General features: G+C 42.9%; 1 protein-coding gene across 1 annotated transcript; it reads left to right on the forward strand.

Moving 5' to 3' along the window:
• Nucleotides 1-467: 467 nt before the first annotated feature.
• LOC112111150 (DDB1- and CUL4-associated factor 10) lies at nt 468-24,274 on the forward strand. Its single transcript, XM_024206448.2, has 7 exons — nt 468-797; nt 6,587-6,700; nt 12,932-13,129; nt 13,622-13,824; nt 15,380-15,490; nt 18,719-18,864; nt 23,287-24,274. Exons 1-7 carry the CDS (start codon nt 484-486, stop codon nt 23,653-23,655), a joined length of 1,455 nt encoding a protein of 484 aa, XP_024062216.1. The 5' UTR covers nt 468-483; the 3' UTR covers nt 23,656-24,274.
• Nucleotides 24,275-25,549: the final 1,275 nt, after the last annotated feature.

Here is a 25,549-nt window from a genome sequence, read left to right on the forward strand (position 1 = left end):
GCCCCCAACCCCCCTTTCCCCGGGTGACAACCTGCAGGGAGCTTCCAGGGAGCTGGGCGCTGCCGTGCAGGGAGTGTGCACACGTGTGTGCACTTCTAGTCGTGCCTCCCCTCCTCGCCCCCACCTCCCGCAGGATTTGCTCAGGTGTTGATGAAGAAGGGGCGGTAACCCTATGAGATCCCTGACTTCCCTCCCTAGCCCCACCCCAGTCACACCCTCTTTCCCCAGCTTCACTCCGGTTTGTGTGTAGACGGGACTCTCCCGAGCTGTGCGGAGCTGAGCCAGCGCGCGGGCTGGGGCCTGCCATGGGGGCGGGGCAATGGCGGAGTGGGACCGGAAGGGGCGGGGCTTGTGAGCGGCCCCGCCTGGTGGGGGGCGGAGCCTGGCCGCGCGCTGGCGGTTTCCGGCCGGCGGGTCGGCCAGCACCGGAAGCGGCGCGCGGGGGCCGGGCGCTGTGATGCGCGCGGCCGGGCGCGGCGCGGGATGAGCTCTGCGCGCGGGGAGGCGGCCGGCCCCTCGGGCCCGTCCCCCGGCATGGAGCCGCCCAGCGCCAAGGAGCCGCCGGGGGAGCCGCCGCCGCCGCCCGCCTCCCCACAGGCCCCGGGGGCGGCGGCGGGCGGGGGCCTGTTCGGGTGGCTGCGGGGCCGCTGCCTGGGCCGGGGGCTCTACGTGGACCCGGCCCGCGACAATTTCCGGGCCATGACCGGGCTGTACAGCTCCATCCAGCCCGCCGACTCCGTGTACCTCAGCACCCGCACGCACGGCGCCGTCTTCAACCTGGAGTACTCGCCGGACGGGTAAGGCCCGGCCCGGCCGCCTGGCCCGCCCCGAGCCTCCCGGCCCCCCCGACCACGTCCCCTTCTCCTCACCCCCGGCCCCAGATACCCCCTCCCCAGACCTGTCCTCCTGGTCCGACACACACACACACACACACACACACACACACACCTCTCCAGCCCCCCCCCCCCCCCCCCCCCCCCGCCCACCCCCCCCCCCCCACGCCCCAATCCTTCCCTGCATCTCCCTATGCTCAGCCCCCCTCCTTCCACCTCGACAGGGACCCCATCACCTCCCCTCTCCAGGGAGCCCCCACCCCCAGATCAGTAAGAGACTGTGACCCATCTGGATACGCACCCTTCTGCAGAAAGACTCCTTCCCATTCAAGTGGGGGACTGTGGCGGGGGACCCTGCTGGGGCATAGTCAGGTATCTCCCACCCCCTCACCTGGACAGGTAGGAGACTGCTGAGACCCACCTGAGATACTCCCACCCTGCCATTTGCTGGGGGAGGGACCCCCTGAAATCCTTTGGGGTACAACAGAGCTCTCTACCCACCGTGGGCAACCAGTGGAGATGATCTGCTTCCTGGGGGAGCCCACAGAGACACTCCTATTCCTGGGACAGAGGGATCTTGGCTCTGATGGGGATGGAGGGTGTCTGCCATGTGGGGAATTGGGTGCTGATGGGCCTGTCTGTGCACCCCCATGTGGGCCTGCTTGGGTTTGGGATGATGCTTAAGTCACACTATATGCCAGAGGACTGAAGGGTGGGTAACACTATTGTACTCTGCTGCAACAATAGCTATCGTGATCACAGGATGGACATTAATTGCCTCGGGGGGGGGGGGGGGCAGAAATAGAGGGCCAAAATCCACTCAAACAGCACTTAGAGGAGTAGAATGTTTTTCAGAGGCTGAACTGTCTCTCCAACCAGTTGGAGGCTTAATACAATTACAATTAATAGTCTGAGGATCTCAAGGAAATTGATTGAGGTCAGTAAGTATCACTAGCCCTTTTCCCCAGTGGGGAAATTGAAGGAGAGTGAATTGCACAAGGTCACATAATAAAGCTGTGAACAGAACTTGAGTTTTCCACCTCCTAATCCTCTGTCCCATCTGCTGGACTTACACGATAGCAGAGGATAAAGGTACTGGTAGATACAACTTAAGATCTTTGGGGAAAGTCACTAACAAGAAGCTGTTAAAATTGGCAACTGCAAGATGACAGGAGATATCTTGTGAATGGTTAAACTGGGTAACAGGCTGCAAAAAGTAGGAATAAACAGCCAGTTCTCTGTAAACAAAATGTTTAGTAATGGGGTCCCTCAGGGACTAGCACCAGTGGTCAATACTGGACCTTAAAGAGGAATAGATGGTGAGGTGGCAAAAGTTGCTGACAAATGATTTGTTAGTCAAGATTTAGGAAGGGGTTGTGAAAAATTCCTCCCAACGTAGCTGCACAGAGTAACTGGGCAGTATGATGGCAGATGCAAGTCATAGAAAACAATTCAGTATTCAGTGGGCTTAGATGTTCGGCTGTATTTAGGAGGAAATAAAGAATAATACGGAAAACATTATGTAAACTTGATGGTATGTCCTCGCCTTGAATAGTGCATTCAGTCTCTCTCCTAAACCTCTCGAAAGCAATGAATGGGAAAGGCCAATTGGATAATAAGGGAACAAAGAAGGTGCCCATTAAAACTATGAAATCAACTACTGAAACCAATATATTTAAAATATATCTAATTCTGTGTAACTTGCTATGTTAGGTTATTAGATTAAACAGTGATTAGACATGTATATAAACAATAGCATTCGTGGATATGCTATTTTAAAAGAAAGCAACAAAGTATCCTTTCAGGGCATATATAATCTATTAACGATTTGGGGTAGGAAAAAAAGTCTTCCTCATCGACCGTGGTGTAGTAAAGTAGATACTGGGACTAGACTGACTCTTGGTCTGTCTTTGAATGACAATAGCTGTATTCCTACTCCTAGGCAGAGTGTTAAAAGTTAAATCGTGTATTGTTTCCTGATTTGACAAACCTGTTCCAGTTTCATTTGCTGTTCTGAAAGTTTAACCAGTACAAATCCAATGTCAGTGTGTGAGTGCATTATTATAGTGTATGCTTTGTTGTTTGGCTGAAGAGAGAATGAATCTATAGGTCTCCTGCTCATTGATGTGTGAGAGAATAAGGAACTGAGCAGATGCCATTAGAGATGCTGTCGAGATTTGGAGGCCAAAAAGTTTTGTCCACTTCTTGCTTGCAAAGTCCTTGTTGTTCAGTGTGGTAATTTCACCAGATCTTTTAAAAAGATTTCTACACTAACAAAGTGAGGTGTATTCATGTTGCCGGTTGGGAAATTTAGTAAGGAAATAAATCTGTGTAATGCTTTCAAGAGTTGATTTTTAAAAAAAGCTACACTGCCAAGGCCTAACTATACAATGACACCGTGTATTGGGGCCAAAGATTTTGTGTTAAGGTTGAATCCTGTTTGCCTGACATATGCAAATAGTACCACTGACTTTAGTGGAACTTGTGAATAAGTAAGATGAGCACAATTTGGCCCAGGGAGTGGCATGGTATGTAAACGGTTAGAATTCTGTTGTAAAACTAACAGCTGGTCACAAGCTACTGGAGAAAACTTTGAACCTCTTTGATTGAACCATCGCTTTAATGACAACCTGCGCCATGTTTGAATCAATGGGCATCTGGGTTACAAGTTCTAGTTCAAGGTCTGTGACTTGCTGTGTTCACTTTTCTGCCAAAAAGAGAGTGCTAGGCTGGGGGAGACCAGCGTCAGTTCTAAGGTGTTACCTTGGGAGACCCACCAGGACTACAAACAAATGACTTGAGCCACAGGAAAGCTGTGGATCTCCACTGTCCAGCAATGTAAAGTATTTGCTTAGAACTGCAGCAGTCCTATGACAGTGGATTACGCAGTCATGATCTGATTACTATCTTGTTGCTTTTTCCACTTCCATTGACTCTAGTAGAAGATATATTACCAACAGCGAGCACTCAGTAACAATAGTAGGAAGCATTGATGGATGATTAAACTAGTGCTGTTTTGTGTGATGAGATAAGTTTTTTTACACTGGGACTCCTGCACTGGCATAGCTACAGTGAAACACCACTGCAAACCCCTAGTGTAGATGTGCTACACGGCTGTAAAAAGTCACTTGCCAGTGTAACTACCTCAGTGCAAAAGTACCCATTGTAGACAAGGCCAAAGCTACCTTTCCACATCCGATGATCCTGGGCTGATTTTGGAACCAAATTGACACTTGTCGCAAGTCAACAGGCACAGGCCTACTGTGACTTAGGCTAGCTAGAACATTCCCCATGGGATCATCCTGCTGGTTGAGGATTTGGTGGAGCACATTTTCTTCTTGGCTGAAATACCTCATTGCATCAAGAATCCTCTTATGCTGGGGAAATCCTTAGCTTCCCATTTAGGGCAGCTCTAACATCAGTTTGTGTAGCTCTCTTGATGCAAAGTAAGCTTAGTAATGCTCATCATCTGGCTCAGTGACACTCAACTGATTTTAAAACCATAAATGTCTTTTGGTAGAGAAATGGGATACCCTTGACTAATGCAGAACCAGACTTCCCCAAAAGATTATGTCCGTCTTATGCTTGTGTGCCTCTCTGGGATTTTTATAAATTGTCTTGCTGCCATTTGCTCCTGGTGGTATCTGTGAACATGCCCTGAAAAGGGTCTTAGATTCTCAGATTCTGAGAACAACTTTTGACAATTGTTAATGTCAGCGAACAGGTACACCTAGGCCAGTCTTCACTGCATTTACAGCAGGATAATTAACATGTGCTAGCTAGCTCTCTGTAAAACCCTAGTGGAGACAAGGCTTTGTAGTTTTTATCGCAAGGTGGGTCTCAATGAAGTGAACGGGATGTTGATCTTGCCTACGTACATTGTAGTAAAAGCTACCTGCGCCGTACCTCCACTAGGATTGTACCGTGAGATAGCTAACCCACATTAGTTTTAACCTGCTGTAAATAACTACCTTTTGGCTGTGAAGACACCCTTAGCCACAGCTAGTGACAAGTGACACATTTGCAAATAATCGTTCCTCTGACTTCTACCTGTGTTTTAAATCTTTAAGATTTAGTAACCCACATCAGCTTTATTTTCTTCTAAAGTTTTAGCAATAAATGGTTGAGTCCTAAAATAGCTAAGTAGTTTAAAGTTCTTAATGATTGCCAAATTCTGCTCCAAAAGTGTGGGCTTTTTTTTCCTTATGCAGAATAATTGAGAAGTTTTAACAGAGCTCCTGGAATGGTCAGATTATCCTTAAATGGCACTCTACTTGAATATTTAAAAATTAGTCAGGTTAAAGGAATTCTGCTTTCAGACAGAGCACTCTTTAAATAGTATATCCTGAATGTTTTCTTTCCACTGACTTCAGTAGGCTTTGGATCAGGCCCCAAGTGAGCAGCTACCCAACTCAAAATTATTATAGAGAAAGGGATGAGCTGTTATGACTGAGAGCAAATTAATTTGACTTTCAGAAACAGCTGCCTGAAATGAAGTAATTATCTGGTTTGGTTAGTATTGGTAAATGTCAAATATTTACTGGTTGATTGCTGATTACAGAACACCTTCATGTGTATTAGTTTGAAATGATCCAAACACATACATTACAACTGGCAGGGTGGTGACACATGACCCAGATTCTAGAGTTCTCACCTGTGTTCCAAATGTACTTAAGTACTACTACTGTCCATTGCATGTGTATTAGAGGTTTCTGTCTGAGGATCTCAACACATGAATTAATAAAGCTTCCCAGTACCCTTCCGAGAGGCATGTATTCCCATTGTATAGCTAGAGGAAGATTGTTAAATGCCCATGGTCACACAGGAAATCTGTGATAGAGGTGAGGAATATAACCCATATCTTCACTACTACTCTTCATCCTTCTTTTCCTGTCCTTATTACAGACAATAATCCTTAACCAATCCGTGCACACTTTCCCACCTAGGAACTCCTAGGTTAGAATATAAAGTACTGTACTGATGGGGCAAAGTACCCTTAAAGAACACTGTAAAACTGTACTAAAATATACCTAATTGTCATCAAATGTTATGAGGTAACATATCAGTTCAATAGCTATAAAAGAACCACACTGCATCTAAAACACGCTGAATTAAAAAGATCATGTGATCTGTCCAGTGAATACACCAGCTGTGCATCAATGTATGCCAACAGCCAGGCTGTAGAGGAGATGGAATCTTTCTGAATAGGTAGTCGAGGAATTGATTTGGTAAGTGAGTAAGCAGTAGACCAGGGGTCGGCAACCTTTCAGAAGTGGTGTGCCGAGTCTTCATTTATTCACTCTGATTTAAGGTTTTGCATGCCGGTCATACATTTGAATGTTTTTAGAAGGTCTCTTTCTAGAAGTCTAATATATAACTAAACTATTGTTGTATGTAAAGTAAATAAGGTTTAAGAAGCTTCATTTAAAATTAAATTAAAATGCAGAGCCCCCTGGACCGGTGGCCAGGACCCGGGCAGTGAGAGTGCCACTGAAAATCATCTCGCGTGCCGCCTTTGGCACGCATGCCATAGGTTGCCTACCCCTGCAGTAGACCAATTTCCACTGTACAATCATGAAGTAGGAAGGGTTTGAGAAAAGGTAACTGTACAAAGCCAATCGGAACAGTAGCCATCTGTGGAATGTGCACATTTAGCAATAGAACAGAGATGAATCAGTGACAACAGCTGTAATGGTTACTTTGCAGCCTTCATTTCTCTTTACTAACTGCAAGATACCTCTTTTGCTTTTCAGGTCAGTGCTAACTGTTGCTTGTGAACAGACTGAGGTCCTGCTTTTTGACCCCATATCTTCAAAGCACATCAAAACTCTCTCTGAAGCTCATGAGGACTGTGTGAATAATATCAGGTTAGTATCATGGGAAACAAAACCAAACTTTGAGTAAATAGAACTCCAACATTTTTCCTAACTGTACGTGTTAATGTGTTCATGATGCTGTAGTGATATACAGATCAGTCCTCTGCTATTCTGTGCTTTTTGTCTTGTCAACAGACAATGTAGTATAACTGTACGAGTTACCATACTGCAGTTTGTGAGTGGGGAGAAAGTTGATGGACAAGGTTACAATTAAGTAAGCACGCAACGTAATACTGAACATGTACATACAACGCACCTTTGTCCCTTTATACTTGCTTCAACCTGAGATTTAGCTAGAAGGAGGAATGTTACTGGAGGCAATGTAGTATAGTGGATGAGGGCCTGCACTGTGCATCAGGAGACCTGGGTTCTAGTCCCAGCTTTGCCACTGCTTTACTGTGTGATCTTGAGCAAGTTACTTCATCTCTTTGTGCCTATTTCCCCTTCAACACTTTGTCTGTTTTTACTGTGAGTAAGCACCTTCTTCCATCCTTCCTAGAGGTAGGGATCGGACAACTCCCACCCTGAGGTGGCTTTGAAAGATGGGCCAGCATGACACATGGTGGGAAAAGGGCAAGGATTGAGCTTCTCAGCATGGCATTGACCTTCCTGCCAGAGCCCTTCACTCTTGTCTTTTATTTGCCTCTAGTTTATAGGTATTTGGTGTATCGTCAACTCCGCTTTTGCTTTGAGATCCCACCCGCTGTAAATGCTCATTCTGATACCCTGCCCTCCTTTATATTGTAAATTTCCAAACCTGGGATTCCTAAAATATTCTATTCCTGAAAAGTGACTGAGTAAAGATGGCTAATGAGGTTGTGGGTTCTGTATCACAATGATTTTCTTATCAGATGTGCTCAGTTTACAACTAAACCTGGGGTGATTTAACCTGCCAGCCCTACAAATGCAACATGAGCTAGAGTCGAGCTGAATTCTTTCCTCTTCACACAGCAATAAACCAGACCAAGTACGCCCTCAGTATACAACCCAGTTACCTAAGAGATCTATGGATGATGATGCGACAGAAGTAATTTTTTTAATGTGTAAAGATAACTGACTGGAACCGAGTTGATCTGCAAGGAAGGTTAGCATTAAGCTCCCTCGCCCATAGCTTTGTTGGCCAGATAGAGCTAACCAGGGTCCTTTCCAGTGTATTTAGTCATGTCCTCCTTGAGTGAAAAGGTGCCATTTTTACATAGTTACTGAGCAATGTAGAGCTGGTTTCTATTTTGAAAAATACAACATGTTGCCGGTGTTTTATCACCATTCGTTTTCAGTGGCTTGGGGTTCTTGCCTTGCTGCAACCTCAGGAACTTTCTCTCCCCTTAAAGCCAATCCCTGCTGCCCTGTCTTTATTTACTCTGGATCTGTTTAATCATTTCAAGCACCTCCCTTACAACAGCACAAACAGTCTGGTCATTTTCCTCTGTGCTGAAGCAAAGCAAGCTCATAGATTTTAATGCCAGAAGAGATCACTGTGATCATCTAGGTGGACTTGCATTGTGTAGGTCATAGAACGTCACCCAGTGAGCCCAACAAACTTGTGGCTGAAGCAGAGTGCATATTTTTAGGAAGAATCTTGATTTAAAGACTTCCAGTGATGGAGAATCTGCCACTTCCCTTTTTAAGCTGTCCCATTGATTAATTACTCTTACTGTTTAAAAAAACAATCACACCTTATTTCCAGTTTGAATTTTTCTAGCTTCAGCTTCCAACCCCGGGCTCTTGTTGTGCTAGATTAAAGAACCTTCTGGTATTGGCTGTCTCCTCCCTGTGTATACTAGTAGACTATGATTTAGTCAAGTCATGGATCTGATCCAGAAGTTTTGTCTGAAGACCAGAGATTATCAGGATAAAGAAGTATCACCTGATAGCATTACGTGCTTAATTTGATGACTGTAATAATCTGACTAGACCATCCATAGTCTTGCACCACTCCCGTTTCAAAGTCGTCTTACTTGACAGAAGGTAAAGTGCCTGACTCTTTTTTTTCCCAATGTGTCTCCTCACTAAATAATGGAGAGCCATCATACTCATTTGCAGCAGACATTGGGTGGTGTGTATAGACTGATGCAAGTGTGTAGTACATATGCCTCGTTTCATGCATAGGTTAGTCGGTGTGCAGAGAATGAAGTACGGGGACAGCATATTGAATGGTCAGGATACTCAGGGTGGGTAAAGATCATGGTTTTCTTAAAGATTTTTTTAATCATTTCTTTTTTAAATATATTTTTACGTTCAATTTTTTTTATTTACATGTTAGTTCTTTACTTCCTGTTTTGTAGTCTTAAATTACTAAAGCTGGTATACTCATTTTAGTTAGCATCCTTTCAGACTTCACAGAGACCTTTTTTTCTTCTAAGAACTTTTGCACTTAATCTTTGTCCGTGCTGAAAAAGAAAAATCCAGGGCCTCACTAGCATATTTACTCTGTGACCAACCCAAAATCAGACATAAAACTGATATGCAAATGCCTGTAAATATAGCACAGGCTAACACCACCTTCCTATATATTGAACTTCCATAAGCCAAGAAAGCTGAAATGCTTTGACCAGGTTATGCTACTTCATCAGGGTTTGCAACCTGAAGTCAATGGGATTTAGGATTTTTGGAAAAATCCCACTTTTACGTGCCTAAATATAGGTTTAGGAGCCTAGGCCCTGCTTTTGGAAACTGGCCAGTGTATTAGTTAATAACTGTTAAATGGGTCGGAAGTCTAAATAACTTTTTCACTGTTAACGTGGAGCAATTTTGTTTTCAAGTGACAGATTTTGACACTAATGCTTTCAATAATGATATCCCTGATGCTGCGGGCACTTGCGCACATGCGTAGCTTTAAGTACATTGATAGTCCCACTGAAGCCGTTGGGACAAGTCATGTGGGTAAAGTTGTTATCTTCTGGATCCTGCAAATGCTGACCTTCGCTTTCAATATTCTGTGTTTTTTGCCTCCAGCAGTTTTGTGACATTGCAGTGATACTGTACCAATAGTGGCATTTAGAAAAACAGCACTTATAAATTAGTTCACTTTAAATTTTAATCTAAAGTTGCAGTAGCACAAATTTTTAAATTAGTTTTACAAAGCCTCAAACCTGATTTAAATCGATGACTTTTTAGAAAAAATGCAGTGGCTTAAATCACCTTGACTTTTATATTATTCCACCCTGAGAATAACTAAATATTGAATTGCCATGTTCACTGTTCAGTCCAGCCTGTGCACTGAGTGAGGCAGGGGTCCTGCGCAGGAAAAGTGTGCGGATGTCATTAAAGACCGTATCATAATTCAGATGAACAAAGGGGTGAAGTTCCAGCTGTGCAGGCATTCCATGGCTCTTGGGTGCTTCACTACACAACTCGATCTTTTAGTGCAGACGTTTTGGTATGGAATTATTTAAGATTTTAAATTTCTTTTTGTGGAGGGAAGTGATAAGGAGGGGATGAAATTGTAGGACCAAGTAGGGAGAGGTTGGAGGAAGATGGGGAGAAAGGCCAAGAAACTAGAAGAATGAGGTTAGCAGAAGTTAGTGATTGGAGAAAGGTGGGAGGAAGGTAGACCTGACCTCCTATGATGGCAAAGCCTAGGAGCAAATTGCTCAGGTCTGTCTCACTCCTGTTACCGTTTTTTTTTTAAAATCTGTGTTCAATCCTGTACAGAGCTCCCTCTGCTGGCTCTTGTAGCCACGGTGAGCAATATTCCCAGAGTTTTACTGTCTTCATGCTGGTCCCTGCAATAGGCAGTGAAGGAAACTACAGACAAAACCAGTAGGGACTGAAGTGTTCGCATTCAAGATTCTGGGGATATTACGAACACTCTGGATAAATAAAAAGAAACAAAGCCAAAACCTCTGTAGTGTCTTTAAACATTTTCATGAGTCGCAGTAAAAAGGAAATACTAAGCTAGAAGGATAAAAGTGATATTTCACTATATCACGATCAGCTCTTCGCTGGACTAACTCTCCGGTATTGTTGAAAGGCATCTTTATAAGCTTCTCTGCCAATTTTGGGCCAGATTTTCAGAAATTCTTGTAATCAAGGTAGTAATGCAATTACCCTGGGTGTCAGAGTACAACCATGGCCCAGCCCAGATTTAGTTAGTTGTGTGGCAGCGCTTCTGAAAATTTGACTCCTGTTAACTTTCTTCAGTCACCAAAACTTTGAAACACTCTGCTTTGTCAGTAATATTAATAGGTCACAATGAGGTGAGGTCTCCTTGTGCTTGGGTCAAAATCCCTTACTAGTTTACTTGGCTATTTAAGTGACAGTGGTGTGCTGTATAAAACCCCAAGGAGTTTGTGACTTAGCCAGAAAATATTTCAGGCATAAAATGCACTGGCTAGCTCAGCTAGGTGAGTCCCTTTTACAGTGGGACAGGGTTTAATAATGGGCTAATATTGGTAGGCTTCACAGAAAATGTGTTCTGTGTGTTTTTTTTAAAGGAGGGATTTGAATGGAGAGAAGCTAGTGATTTTGTCCAGCATGGGAGGAAGAGTCAAAGGAATTGGTAAGGAGGGAGGGGCAAAAAGAGTAAAGAACAGTACCATGTCATCTCAATTCAGTGAAACCTACTAGAATCTCAAGTGTGAAGACGAGGATTCCTGTATCTTTCAGCACTCTGCCTGCTGACAAAAGTGGAGCTGTTCTGAAACCAAAGTGAAGGCTGGAGGTCTAAATGAAATCTGACAGCCTTGAGAATATCCCTCTAATAAAGAGGCTCCCCGATGGGAGTCTCTTACTAACGGTGGTCTGAAAGCTGGCTGGTCACGTGATGCTAATTTCTAGCTTCCACCTGCTAAACTGTACTAAAACGCAGTTAAAAATACAGTCAATCCTTTCCTAGCATCTTCCACACGAGCAATTGCTTTAGTTGCCCCAGGGATGACAGGCTATATAGTACAGTGTTGGGTGCTTATATATATATCTGTAAAGAAATAAATGACTATTTTAAAAGTATTTTTCTCACCATTAGTTAAGAAATTTATTTTATTCCCCTGCCCAAAAAGTATTTGGGGGCGGGGGGAGATCAGTGTCACCAGTGCTACCTGAGACACATTTTGGGCCCCTTTCCTGTTTTAGTGGCAAGCCTTATAAATCCAATAAACTCTTACCGCACATCTTCCATGGCAGTTTGGCTTGCAGTGTCTTCATTCCATATGTCTATTAAAAGGCCAGCCATTATGCTGCAATCTGCTAAAGATGTGGTAGCAAGTAGTGGGACATGGAGGGACTGGGGGGGGGGGGGGGGGGCATTGCACTCAAAGCACATGTACAGCGCTATGGCCACAAGTGCTAATGGATGTATAAACAGACCCATCTCAAATGGGAGCAGGGGGTGGCAATACATCTGTGTTTGGCATTGGCGTGACCATTACTGGAATGCTGTATCCCGCTCTGGTGTCCACAATTCAAGAAGGCTGTTGATAAATTGGAGAAGGTGCAGAGAAGAGCCCCAAGAATGATTTACAGAATGGAAAACATCTTGTAGTGAGAGACTAAAAAGCTCAATCTATTCTGCTTAATAAAGAGTAGGTTAAGGGGTGACTTGATTAGTGTGTAAGTACCTACGTGGGTAACAGAAATTTGATAATGGACTCTTCAGGCTAGCACACAAAGGTATAACAAGATCCAATGGCTGGAAGTTGAAGCTAAAGAACTTCAGACGGGATATAAGGGGTACGTTTTAACAATGAGGGTAATTAAACATTGGGACAACTTATCAAGCATTGTGGTGGATTCTTCATCACTGGAAATCTCTCAAATCAAGTCTGGATGCTTTTCTAAAATATATGGCTGGTTCAAACAGGAATTAATTCAGGAAAGGCCTGTGGCATGTTCAGACTAGGTGATCACAATGGTCCCTTCTGGCCTGATAATCTATGAAAACCACCAATGGGACATCCCTGAGACAGTCTTTAAGATGTGGTCCATGCTATGAAAAAATATTGTCCTCCCCTGCTCTATTTCCATAGATCTTGTTAGCTGCTCTCTTTAGTTTGTCCCTGGCGATGGAATATGAAACTGATACTTACGTTTTTGCCACAAAAAGAGTGGTAAGAGTCACATCACTAAACTGTCTGCTACTGCAAACTATCAGTCCTTTGTGTGTAGCTTTATTTTTATAAATCATAATTCCCAGTTCAGGAATAACTAAGTCTGAAACGCCTTAGACACACAAGGCAGACAAGACTGTGCTTGCTTTACAATATTTAACTGTCAACTTCACAGGTTTCTGGATAATCGACTGTTTGCAACTTGCTCTGATGACACTACGATAGCACTTTGGGATCTGAGAAAGCTAAACACAAAAGTGTGCACTTTACATGGTCACACGAGCTGGGTGAAGAACATTGAATATGACACCAATACCAGACTACTAGTAACATCAGGGTTTGATGGCAATGTGATCATTTGGGACACCAACAGGTATGTGAATATGGGTTATGTATGGTTATTAAATATATGAACTGTGGTAGGGCTCTTTTAAAATAGATACATTCATCTTGGATGAAACTCTTTTGCTGTGAATGGAAACTTAATACATTCTTAAATTCTGTCACTGATTGCTCATCAGCCAATGGTGACAATCAAGAATTAGGACTGCCTTATTGGGATGAAGATCTAAAAATTCAAAGGAGGCTGTGTAGGTCAGATTGAAACAATGTGCTATATCAGTCTAGAAATTCAAGTGTGCACGTCGCAGATTCCCACCCTCCATATAAAGTCCAGTTTAAATGAGATCCAAAAGAGAGTGTACAAATGGTGAATGAGTCAGTGGGGGGGACACACAGAGTGCTCAGCACTTGGAAAATCAGCTCATGTGTTTATGAATTGACCTGTGGATTTCAGAATCTAACTTTAGGCTCCTGTTTTTGCCAATCTTGACCCTAATCATCTCTCTCATTTCGCACTGTCCAGGTGCACCGAAGAAGGATGTCCTCACAAGAAGTTTTTTCACACCCGTTTTCTCATGCGGATGAGACTGACACCAGACTGTTCAAAAATGTTGATCTCCACTTCCTCTGGATATCTTCTGATTTTGCATGACCTTGATTTAACCAAGTCCTTAGAGGTTGGCAGCTATCCAATATTAAGAGCCAGAAGAACTACATCAAGTTCAGGTGAATTCTTGTTAGTAAAAATCTGTACTCTGTGATCCATTGATAGAGGTATTTGTATACTGTTCCCTTAGGCCTGGTCTACACTGCAGGGGGGATCGACCTAAGATACACAACTTCAGCTATGAGAATAGCATAGCTGAAGTTGACATATCTTAGGTTGACTTACCTCGCGTCCTCATGGCGTGGAGTCGACTGCCGCCGCTCCCCCGTCGACTCCGCTTCCACCTCTCGCCGCGGTGGAGCACAGGAGTCGACGACAGAGTGATCGGGGATCAGTAGACGCGATAGATCGATCACTACCCGCCGATCCGGCGGGTAGCGTAGACATGCCCTTAGAGGCGTGGCTAAGAAGATTCTAGCAGGAAAGTGGCACTATGATCGCTATTTTACCTTGTTCAGGAGTGACTCTGGCCTGTAGTTAAGCTGACCAAAGTCCCCATATAGACAGCACCAGATGAGTCAAACAACAAAATTTTTCCACTGACCAAGCTTGCCTCTTGCAGAGGAGGCTTGCCAGTGCTGATGGGGGAATCCCTCCCATTGGTGTAGGTAATGTCTGCGCTGAAGCGTTGCTAGCATTTTAAGTGTAGATAAGCCTTAATAGGATACACCAGAGTGCTCAAATGTGAAATAACTAATGTGGGAGACTATTTCCTATTGGTCTGTAACATGGGTGCTGTGGAATACTTAGTAGCAGGATTCAGAGAACTCAGCAACAGGAAATTCTGTGGTTCATTTTGCCACATTGCAATAACTTAACAAAATAGTCCCCAAAATTAAAAATGTACTCTGCACCTCCCTTCCTGTTTGGTGTCAGTCATTTTTGTCTTAGCAGAGCTACTATAGGCTGCCCAGTGATCAAGACAAGGTAACCTACTAAACATGCAGTGCTGCTTTGAAAAGGGACCTTATAAATGGCATAATGGGGCTTCATGTTATTTCCTAGCAAATTTGCTGTAGTTACTAGTGAATGGAGCAGATTTTTTCTAATTGCGATCTGCCATTCATACAGACCCTGAATCCAAGTTGAATTTTGTTGTTTGACTCATCAGCCCCAGTGGCAAAGATGCTGCAGGTCAGGCCCTGACCCGAGTTACACCTGTGCAGCCTCAGTCTAAATGGAGTTGCACAGGTGTGACTGAGGGACTGTTTTACCTTTCAGCATCCATTACTGCAGAAGCATGAGCAGGGGAGAACCCAGCGCCTGACTCTTAGACCCCAGGTTGAGTTTGTCATGCTGGCAGTTAGTTTACTTGTATCAGACGCAAACATGGACCCATAATGGTACTTCTAGGGTTGTTTTTCAGAGCAGAGCCACACTTCAAATTGAAAAGAGTGCACTGAACACTAGCTCATTTTGGGTTAGAATTAGTGGTTTGGTGCTCAATTGTTTGAGGTTTAAGGCATTTCTTGGGAAAGCACTGTCTTCATTAGAGAGACCTATTTGATCAGGGCTGTGCTGGTTTACATTCAGAGGACGTTAAAATGAGATACATACAAAGCAAAAGCGCTTCTCCCATCTGTCAGATCTACATGCCTGCTACTCTGGTTTCAGATACGACAGCTACCAGTTCATCTGGTCCTAGAACTGTGGGTTCACCATGTCACCAGAATGATTCCGGTCCATTGTCCGAGAAACACATGTCCCGACCCTCCCAACGAGAAGGTATGTTAAGACTAGAATAAAACGCATAGGTTCTTATGTGTAAGTGGGTCCAGTGTGTAGCCAAAATGTAAAAGTGAATAAATACTGTGTACTTTTTTAAGTTTTATATATTTTCCTACCTCTTATTGCTTAGGCTATTTTAAAAATCTCACTAGGTTTTCCACAAATTCAGTACTGTACATCATCACAGTATATAGAATGGTGATGTCCGGAGTTCTAATTTTGTTGCTTTCAGATTTCAAAAGAGAAACAAGACACTTGTTTTACATTAATGCATAATATGCGGACAAATGGATGAGGGTCCAGGGGGGAGAAACAAAAAAGAGGTTTAGAAAACATGACGTATGAGGAAAGGTTAGGGTTGAAAGAATTGGCATGTTTAGCCTAGAGAAGAAAAGGCTGAGGGAGAACATAAGTCTTCAAGTATGTAAAAGGTTGTTATAAAGATCAGTTGTTCTCCACTGAAGGAAAGACATTGACTTAATCTGCAGCAAGTAAGATTTAGGTTAGACATTAGGAAAAACTTCCTAACTCTAAGGATATGTAAGCATGGAACCAAGGGAGGTTATTGAATACCAGTCCTTGGGGATTTTTAAGAACAAGTTAGCAAAAACCTGTCAGAGATGATCTGCCTCAGTGCAGGGGACTGGACTAGATGACCTATCGAGGTCCCTTCCAGTCCTACATTTCTATGATTCTATGACATAAGCACCCTTCTGCATATGATGAAATCACAATTATTTTTTGATTGTGCAGTATTTCTCAGTGCTGCTTATTCATTTGAGTAGTTGGGGCATTTATGCCATGATTGCTAGAGGAAGAAATACAGCTTCTTTTAGTAAATGGAAGCAGTTTTGAAAGAATTTACACTTGGAAAAGTGATTGTGTAAAAATAACACCTTACTCAGTAGAACTACTCCCCGCTGCTTGTATGTTCAGTTTCTTCTGTTTGCTTTAGTGTCAGAAAAAAAAACCCATTTACTGCTTCTCTTAACTATGCTGAGCTAACCCGGTGGAGTGAGACAGATTCTATTTGTCCTTGGGCATCAACAGAATTGGCCATGAAATTCCAGTTACAGGGCAAGCTGTAGACCTATACAAACCTATTAAAGTGGGAGAGACATAGGGTGGCTTCATGCTTCGCACACTGGACTGGGACTCAGGAGAATCACTGCTCTGCCAGAGACAGTGTGTGACCTTGGGCAAGTCACTAAATCTTTGTGTGTAGGGCTGGAGGGGCCTTGAGAGGTCATCTGGTCCAGCCTCCTTTCCCCACTCCCATCCCACACTGAGGCAGAACCAGGATCCCTGGCAGGTGTTTGTCCAACCTGCTCTTAAGAGCTCCTGTGATGGGGATTCCACAGCTTCCCTTGGTACCCTATGCCAGTGCTTAACTATCTTTAATTAGAAAGTTTCTCCTAATACTGTATCTAACCTAAATCATCTTTGCTGCAGGTTAAGCCCGGTACTTCTTGTCCTACCTTCAGTGGACATGGAGAACGTCTTCTCTATAACAGCCCTTAACATGTTTGAAGAGTATCAGGTCACCCTTCAGTCTCCTTGACTCATGACTAAACATGCCCTGTTTTTTACCCTTTCCTCAGGTTTTCTAAGCCTTTGATCATTTTTGTTGCTCTCCTATGAACTATCTCCACTTTGTCCATATGTTTCCTAACAGGTGGGGACTAGAATTGGACGCAGTGAGGCCTCCCCAGTGCCAAGTAGAGTGGGACAATCCTCTCCTGTGTCTTACAAAACTCCTGTTGTTGCACCCCAGAATGATAGTCACCTTTTTCACAACTGTATCAATTGTTTACTCATGTTCACTTTGTGATCCACTGTAACCCCTGATCCCTTTCAGCGGTAATGCCATCTAGCCAGTTAGTCCACATTTTGTATTCACGCATTTGATTTTTTTCCCTCCTAAATGTAGGATTTTTTTACTTCACTGAATTTCATCTTGTTGCTTTCAGACCAATTCTCGAATTTGTCACGGTCATTTTGAATTCTAATCCTGTCCTCCAAAGTGCTTACAACCCCTTCCAGCTCGGTGTTATCTGCAAATTTTATAAGCATACTCTCCACTCCATTATTCAAGTCATTAATGAAAATGTTGAATGGTACCAGGCCTAGGACTGACCTCTCTGGAATCTCATTAGAGTTACCCCCCAACTTGACAGAGCAGTTATCAATGGCTTGCGTTGAGTATGGTCTTTCAAACAGTTATGCATGCACCTTATAATAAATTCATCTAGACCACATTTCCCTAGTTTGCTTATTAAAATGTCATGTGGGACGGTATCAAAAGCCTTGCTGAAATCAAGATCTACCATGTTTGCTGCTTATCCCTATCTAGTAGGCCAGTTACCCTATTGTGAAAGGAAATTAGGTTGGTTTGGCATGATTTGTTTTTGACAAATCCATATTAGCTGTTACTTATTACCCTGTTATTCCTCTAGGTGTTTACAAATGGATTGTTTAATAATTTGTTCCATTGTCCTTTCCATATATCAGTTCACCTGTAAAATAGGGATAGTGTTGAGGATAAAGTCACTAATGACTGTGCAGTGCTCAGATGTTACGGTGATGTGAGGGTTGGTTATGTGAGTACCTAAATGTGAGGGCAGAATCTGCCTGCAGAACCTTTTAGTGGTGAGCAACAAAAAGGAAAGAACCCAGCTTGAGATTCAGATCCCAGGGTGAGTTTGCACGGCTCGCAATAATATAAACATTGTTTACTTGTGAACTCAGCAAGGTTGATACAGGGAAGTCACTCCTTCCAATGCCCATTTTAGTGGTTACTGTGGAACTGTGCTCTTTAAAAATATCTTGCAATGACAATGAAAAGCTGAATGTATGTGTGATATCCTCTATCTTTGCATATTAATGTCATCTGAGCTGGGTTCACACAGACTTCTTAAAAGATACGTTGTCAGAGCAGAATCAGGACTGGTGTTCTCTTGCTGCTCTGCCACTAACTAATTGTACCCTTCAGCAAATTAAGTAAACTGAGGCAGAAATTATGTATCTGTGGAACTGGTATAAATACTACTTAGGGTGGTTAAATTTTGTGTTAAAGCACTTAATCTCTTACAGTGTGATGTAAGTTTCAAAAATGTATTTTTCATTTGATTGTGTTTTGCTATGTAGAGTTGGTCAATAGTGAAAAGAGATGGGAACAGTTATGTAGTGATACTGTGTGACTTGTGGTTGGTATCTCTCTCCTAGGTGGATCTCCACGAAATAGTCTTGAGGTTTTAACACCAGAAGTTCCTGGAGAAAGGGACCGTGGTAATTGCATTACATCGCTGCAGCTCCATCCCAAAGGATGGGCTACTCTTCTTCGGTGCTCAAGTAATACAGATGACCAGGAGGTAAAACAAACAAACAAAAACCATGGCATGTACTTAAAAACTTGGCACTTAGAATAAGAAGTGTCAAATCCTAGAACTGCATATCAAATTCCTTAATTGCAGGTGAACGTGGATTTTGCATCTCCATGATTGACAGTGGATTGACTTTTTTTTGGTTGCAATACACTGTTTTGGATTGAATTAGAAATAGGGTGACTAGTTGGTATTCAATTTATGCCATTTTCCTAACCTTTGCATTGGTATCTTTAGGAATGATAGGAAGCTAATAGTAATATGGGGAATATGATTCTATGATTCTGGATGTGGAAAAATTGGAAAGAGTCCAGCGGAGGGTAACAAAAATGATTAGGGGTCTGGAGCACATAACTTATGAGGAGAGGCTGAGGGAACTGGGATTCTTTAGTCTCCAGAAGAGAAGAATGAGGGGGGATTTGATAGCAGCCTTCAACTACCTGAAGGGGGGTTCCAAAGAGGATGGAGCTCGGCTGTTCTCAGTGGTGGCAGATGACAGAACAAGGAGCAATGGTCTCAAGTTGCAGTGGGGGAGGTCCAGGTTGGATATTAGGAAACACTATTTCACTAGGAGGGTGGTGAAGCACTGGAATGCGTTACCTAGGGAGGTGGTGGAGTCTCCTTCCTTGGAGGTTTTTAAGGCCCGGCTTGACAAAGCCCTGGCTGGGATGATTTAGTTGGGAATTGGTCCTGCTTTGAGCAGGGGGTTGGACTAGATGACCTCTTGAGGTCCCTTCCAACCCTGATATTCTATGATTCTATGAATCACTTGCTTTTCCTGACCACCATAGCATGCCTGTTTCTGGGAGATTTGCAGTTTGAATGTTTGTCCCATTCCATTTGTCGCCTGGCATGCAGGTGAGCGCAGTGATTGGGTAGGCAGCCTGCACTTCAGTCTGAATGTGACCAGTAAGGTCACAATCAAGAAAGAGGAGTTTGAGCTGAGAATTTCTCACTCTGACAATCTGGAAGAAAGTGTCCAGTTTCTCAGGGTAACAGGGACTTCAGGCTGTGCTATCATCAGTATGAGTAGCCTGCCATGATGTGCAGTAGGTAAACAAAAGCTGCACCTGAGCGCCCCAAAGGGCTTCAACTGAGCTACTTAAAGACAGGCAAAGGTGAACTGTGAAAACACTTGGAGCCAGGAAAAAATGTGCTGCCCTTGGGTGAGATAGCAAACAGTGCAATGGTGCATATCCAGAATTATCAAGTGTTCTTAAGTCAGATCATAGCCTACCACCTCTTCTTGTCATTCCGGATATTTTGCAGGGAAGAAGCATGTGCTAGCAAGTTGAATCACTGACAGACATTACATGTGTGCTTCATGCAGGACACCAGGAACTCAACACCACAGACCAGGATGACCAAGATTTGTTTTTAAATGCAGGTTTTGCCTTCAGGCTTTTGGTGGAGAAAACCACTCCTGCAAATCCAGAAGCTTGTCTAAAGATCCTGAGAGGCTTCAGATTGCACCATTGATCTGAATAATTGTGCAGACATTAAAACCTTAAGGAGTGTTCATAATAGTGTGGGGTGTTTATATACGTGATACAGCTTTGTATTCACAATACTTGGCTAAGCCAACAGTCTGTAGCAAATGTGATTCCTTACCAGTAGAAAATTTGTTGATGTCCTAAGTGCTCGACAACAGCAGTTCCTAAATATCAGAGTATATGCCTGTTGGAGGTTATCAAGAGATCTTAATTATCTGCTTATAAGAGAGAGGCTTGTGTGCGCTGCTCTAAGAAATCTGATGTTACACTGCTGGCTCCTTAGCAGAATATCTGTGGATCAATGAATACCCTTCTGGAGAGACTTTGGTGGTAGAAATTAGCATCTTGGTGTAAAAACACCATCATAGAGTTTTTAGGGCCAGAAAGGGAGCATTAGATAATCTTGTCTGATCTCCAGTATATCACAGGCCATTAAACTTTTATCCAGTTACCCCTCTGTTGAGCCTGATAACTTGTGTTTAGCTAAAGCAGATCTTCCAGAAATGCATCCAGTGCAGAACATGAGCTATCATTTGTGAGCCACGGATTCCATTCTCTAGCAACCTTCTCCATCTTTGAAATGGTGAAAATAAAATTGTCCCTGAAATCTCCTTGCTATTGCAGGGTTGGGCTGGAGCTTGCCTGAGTAGTGTGCTAGGAGACCGACGGCATATATTCAGGTCACTTTCTAAGAACAAAAAGGCTTTTTTTAATAACACTTGCCAGTGATAAACCAGCATTGTTTAGCTCCATCTGACACGTTTTGCATTGGAATGGCTTTGTTCCATACCAAAGCAACGTTCACGTTCTGCAAGCGTCTTGCAAAGTAATTACTGGAAGCTTGGCAGACTTACACTGAGATGGATAACGACTAGTCTATGAATTGACAATCAAACCATTGTAAGATACATTGTGTTACTTCACACTAAAAAGTACTTCTGAACATGCAGATAACTGAGTTTCCTTGGCTTATTCAATGTGAGTGGCCTTATTGTAACTTTTGCAAGAAACCAGTTTCTAACTAGGACCCGTGGCTGCCTCATTCTTTCCTGTGGACATTTACATAAAGAATTGGACTCGGATCCATACATTATGACTTTCATCGAAAAATTGTTACAGGTTGCTTTACCAGCTTCGCTCCACACATCTCATTACATGGCAGTTGGAAATCATGAACATTCGTCCAAGCTTAAGTCACAGTGGTGTAAACTCCAACTTGTCATAAGCTTAAAACAAAAACAAAAACCCTCACCACCCTTAGGTGCTTATGCTGCAAATTAAAGTTCTCTATTGCTGGCTAGTCAGGACAAGCAGAATACAGAGCTGCCCATAATGGACAAGCATTAGTACTTCAAGAGTGAGCTCCTGTACAATGCAGTCAGAGGTGCCTAGATACAGGATTGCCTTCCCCGATCTATATAGGGGCAAAGAAACATCCAAAATAAATGGATGTTTATTGGATAAGCATAAAGGATGGAAAGGCTTGATGATGCAGCAGGTAGCTTAGTTACAAAAGAAGTTGGTAATGATACAACCCATATGAGACTGCATGGACAGATTCATGACTCGGGTCAGTTCAGTATAGTGAATTGTTCCTCTTACCTGTTTGCTGAATAACTAAAGGCAGCTTCTACATCCTCTGCAAGGGTACAACCAGCTTCCTTTGTGAATGGTCTTGTGGGTGCTTCAGTAGATTAGTCTTGAGGATAATGAATGGAGTATCCTTCTCGTCGTTTTCAGAGGGATACCGAGCTCTGACCTTCTGTTAAAGCATAACCTTTTCCTCACAGTTTCATGAGTAGGATACAAAACTTTGCCAGATTAAGATATAATAAGGTGCTATATAGTTGTTTTTTTTACAAATATTGGCATCTCTAAAGCTAGCACCTTGCATTGTGTTTTCCTGTCTTACAGCACTTCAATGAATTGTTGCAAAAAGTGAAATTCACATTCTAAATTTAAAGACTTTTATGTTGTGTGCTACAAAATTGCATTTGAGTAGATGTGATTTCAAAGCACTGGTAAAATTTTCAGTGTTTTGCATTAATATCTGATTTATATCCACAATTTAAACCCCAATCCTGCAAAAATGTAAGTACATGCTTCACTTTAACCACAAGTAGTGCCGTTTGAGTTCAGTGAGATTGCTCATGTGAGTAAAGTCACATGTCTTTTCAGAATCAGTACCTTAAATGTGAATTGCAGTGACCTGTTTAGTAGCCCAACAAATACAAAAAGTACGACCTTGTCCTCTCCCTAACTTTAACCGCAAAGTGCCAGAGTGGTTTTCTCTCTTGTTCAGCAGTAGTTTGAGAAGCACTCAGTATGAATGAATGCCTTTTCCTAGGATACAGTTCTAGATTGCCACCATTTGGATTAGTGTTGGCTGGGACTAATGTACATATCGACATACTGGCAGTGATCTTCCTACAAAAGCTTTCTCTCTTTTCTTCTAAGTGGTTTTCCAATTTGTGTTGCGGTTCAAACAGTGCAGAAATTCCAGTGTCTAATCATGAGTCACTGTATCACAGTTCCAGTTGAGCCTCTATTTCCTTGAGCGTTTCCTATGCTGCAGTAGGCGCATCTTCTCTTCTATACAGCAGCCCTGCATTTTACTTCCTCCAGTTAAATCAGATCTTGTATTTTGAATGATTTATTTTAGCAACGACATATCTGCTTCTGCACTGAGAGAAATCCTGTGTCAATTTTACCTATTCAGTTTAAAGGGGGGAAATGGCCTAAGGGCTGTTCTGTTTTAAATAGCTCAGAGCAGTAAGTGGTATCAAAGGAGAGAGAAGTAAAGTGTTGGCTTTAGTGCCGATGTCTAACTCACTTCACCTACGTGGGGGGTGAATGAATAACTGGGTTGTTCCTCGTGTATGTGGATAAATATAACTTTCCTCTCTCCCCCGTCTAGTGGACCTGTGTGTACGAATTCCAAGAAGGAGCCCCAGTGCGCCCTGTCTCACCTCGTTGTTCTCTCCGATTGACTCACTGCATTGAAGAAGCCAATGTAGGCCGGGGTTACATCAAAGAACTTTGTTTCAGCCCTGATGGTCGAATGATTTCCTCCCCGCATGGCTACGGGATCCGCTTGTTGGGATTTGACACGCAGTGCAGTGAACTTGTCGACTGTTTGCCCAAAGAAGCCGGTCCCTTGCAGGAAATCCGCTCTCTGTATTCACACAACGATGTGGTACTGACGACCAAGTTTTCTCCAACACACTGTCAGATTGCCTCAGGGTGCCTTAGTGGACGTGTTTCTTTATATCAGCCAAAGTTCTAGGCACATCTTGCATCAACAGGAACTTCACAGATGTTTGTTTTTATAATTACTTCAGTTTGGTTGAAGTGTGTTCTTTTAAAAAAAAAAAAAAAATCTTGTACATGTGGACAAGATCATAATTACTATGGTCTGTGAACATAGCAATGAAATGAGTACTCAGTCCAGCACTGTATGTGTTCTGACACTACAAGTCAGGCTCTGTGCATTCTGTTTTCAGCCTTCCATGCAAACCTCTGCTTCTGATGATCCAGTGCCACTGATTTCCAGTCTTTCTGGTTGGGTTTCACAGTAGCACATGCTGGTCTTTCAGTGTGACTTAGGGTGGACTATCTGCAAGATGTCTCGCTAGGGCTGAGGGAATTGTTACGCCAAACGATGCCCACACATTTCCTGCTGGTACGATCTTTCCTTGCCATGAAGGAGCTGGACTTCCTGACATCCTCCTATTGCTGTAACTTTCCTCTACAACAATTAGGTAATGGAGCTGTTCTCCTGCATACTAGCTTAGTTTAGCCACAAAGAAGAAAAACACTTTCCTTTCACCATATAATGATTGACTAGAAAAATGTTGTCACCTTTCTGTAATGTTTTGCTATAGTTAAATCTCTTAGCTTGTTTTCCTTAATGTGCATATATTGTGTTTATTGCAAGATGGTAAAAGGTCAGCGTGGAGATGCATTTCCTCAGTGAATTCACTAGGAAGACATTGCCATATTGAGCAGGGAAGCCGGAGTTGATCATTGCAAAGGAGTTGTTTGGAATGTTTTGACCTAAAATGACAAGTTATGCCTCCGGCGGAGTAAGTTGGGCCCCAGACACTAAGGTTTCTAATTGCTGCCCTTATTGTAGGAAGCTTTCCACATTAATAAAAAAATCTTAATCACATTTTGTTTTGAAACTTAAGAAATGCTCCCCTCGACGTTTCCCTTTGTGTTATCAAGGCTGAGCTGCATAATAAAATACCCTTCTGTAACATGCCCAGATCTCAGCCACCACCTTTGCAAAAGAATTAGCCTGCAGGGCATCTGCTGTCATTCTGCCAAATTAAACAGTCCTTCAGATTACATTGTCAGTATGGAACAGAGAACAGTTTATACAGGCTAAATATATAATTATCTGGATTCAACTGGATTTTTCAGTAGCAAGAAGAATACACAGATACAACTAATCAGTTTCAATTATCCTCAGTGCCGTTTACCCTTCTGAACATACAGTTGCTTCAATAGTAATCACAAGAACATAATGTTTTGAGAATCATTTTTATCTGCAGAAAAAAAATAGTCCTCTAGTGGCTCAAAACTCAGTGTGCAAGTGGATATATGTATAATTTCATAGTATGGGTGGAAAGCAAATTAATTTAATCATATTTAAAATTTGGAATACCTATTGCATGAAACTAGGAACGAAACTTCTCCAGACTTCAGACTATCATTAAGGAGGAGATGAACATGGCTTCCTACCAGTCACTCGCTTGGAGTGAAGAGAAGGTACAAAGCTTCTGGAGGCAGCAAACCTCTCTACGTGGGGACACTTGCTCAGCTACGGTACTAACTAGGTTAAAAACCTTTTTTTAAAACCCACAGTCAGTTTAAATATACAGCAATGGGACTTTACACTAGAAATTGCCAGTAATGCTTCCTAGCCTAAACTGTACTTAGCTTATCCGTCAGGCTTTAGTAAGTGAAACGCTCCTGGGGACTTGTCCTGATTTGGACCCAGTGAAGTCAGAAAATTTTGCTGGAAAGAATTTAGATTTTGGTCCTCAGTGGTATCTGAAAGGATTTTAAATAAAATATACTTAATGTAGATTTACTGTTGAACAAAAAACAGTCTGCAGAAGGCACTATGGGTCTAGGCTGATCAGGTCCAGTAGTTGAAGATCTGGAAGCCTGCC

This window comes from Terrapene carolina, unplaced genomic scaffold (genome assembly GCF_002925995.2).
Source record: "Terrapene carolina triunguis isolate 2854851 unplaced genomic scaffold, T_m_triunguis-2.0 Scaffold35022, whole genome shotgun sequence".
Classification (NCBI taxonomy): Eukaryota; Metazoa; Chordata; order Testudines; family Emydidae; genus Terrapene; species Terrapene triunguis.

What these genes read in the sequence shown, in the direction of transcription:
- LOC112111150 (XM_024206448.2), top strand. Translation starts at nt 484, where the DNA reads ATGAGCTCTGCGCGCGGGGAGGCGGCCGGCCCCTCGGGCCCGTCCCCC. An exon ending in CTGGAGTACTCGCCGGACGG is followed by an intron (nt 798 to 6,586) that starts GTAAGGCCCGGC and finishes TTTGCTTTTCAG; the next exon opens with GTCAGTGCTAACTGTTGCTT. An exon ending in CCGACCCTCCCAACGAGAAG is followed by an intron (nt 15,491 to 18,718) that starts GTATGTTAAGAC and finishes TCTCTCTCCTAG; the next exon opens with GTGGATCTCCACGAAATAGT.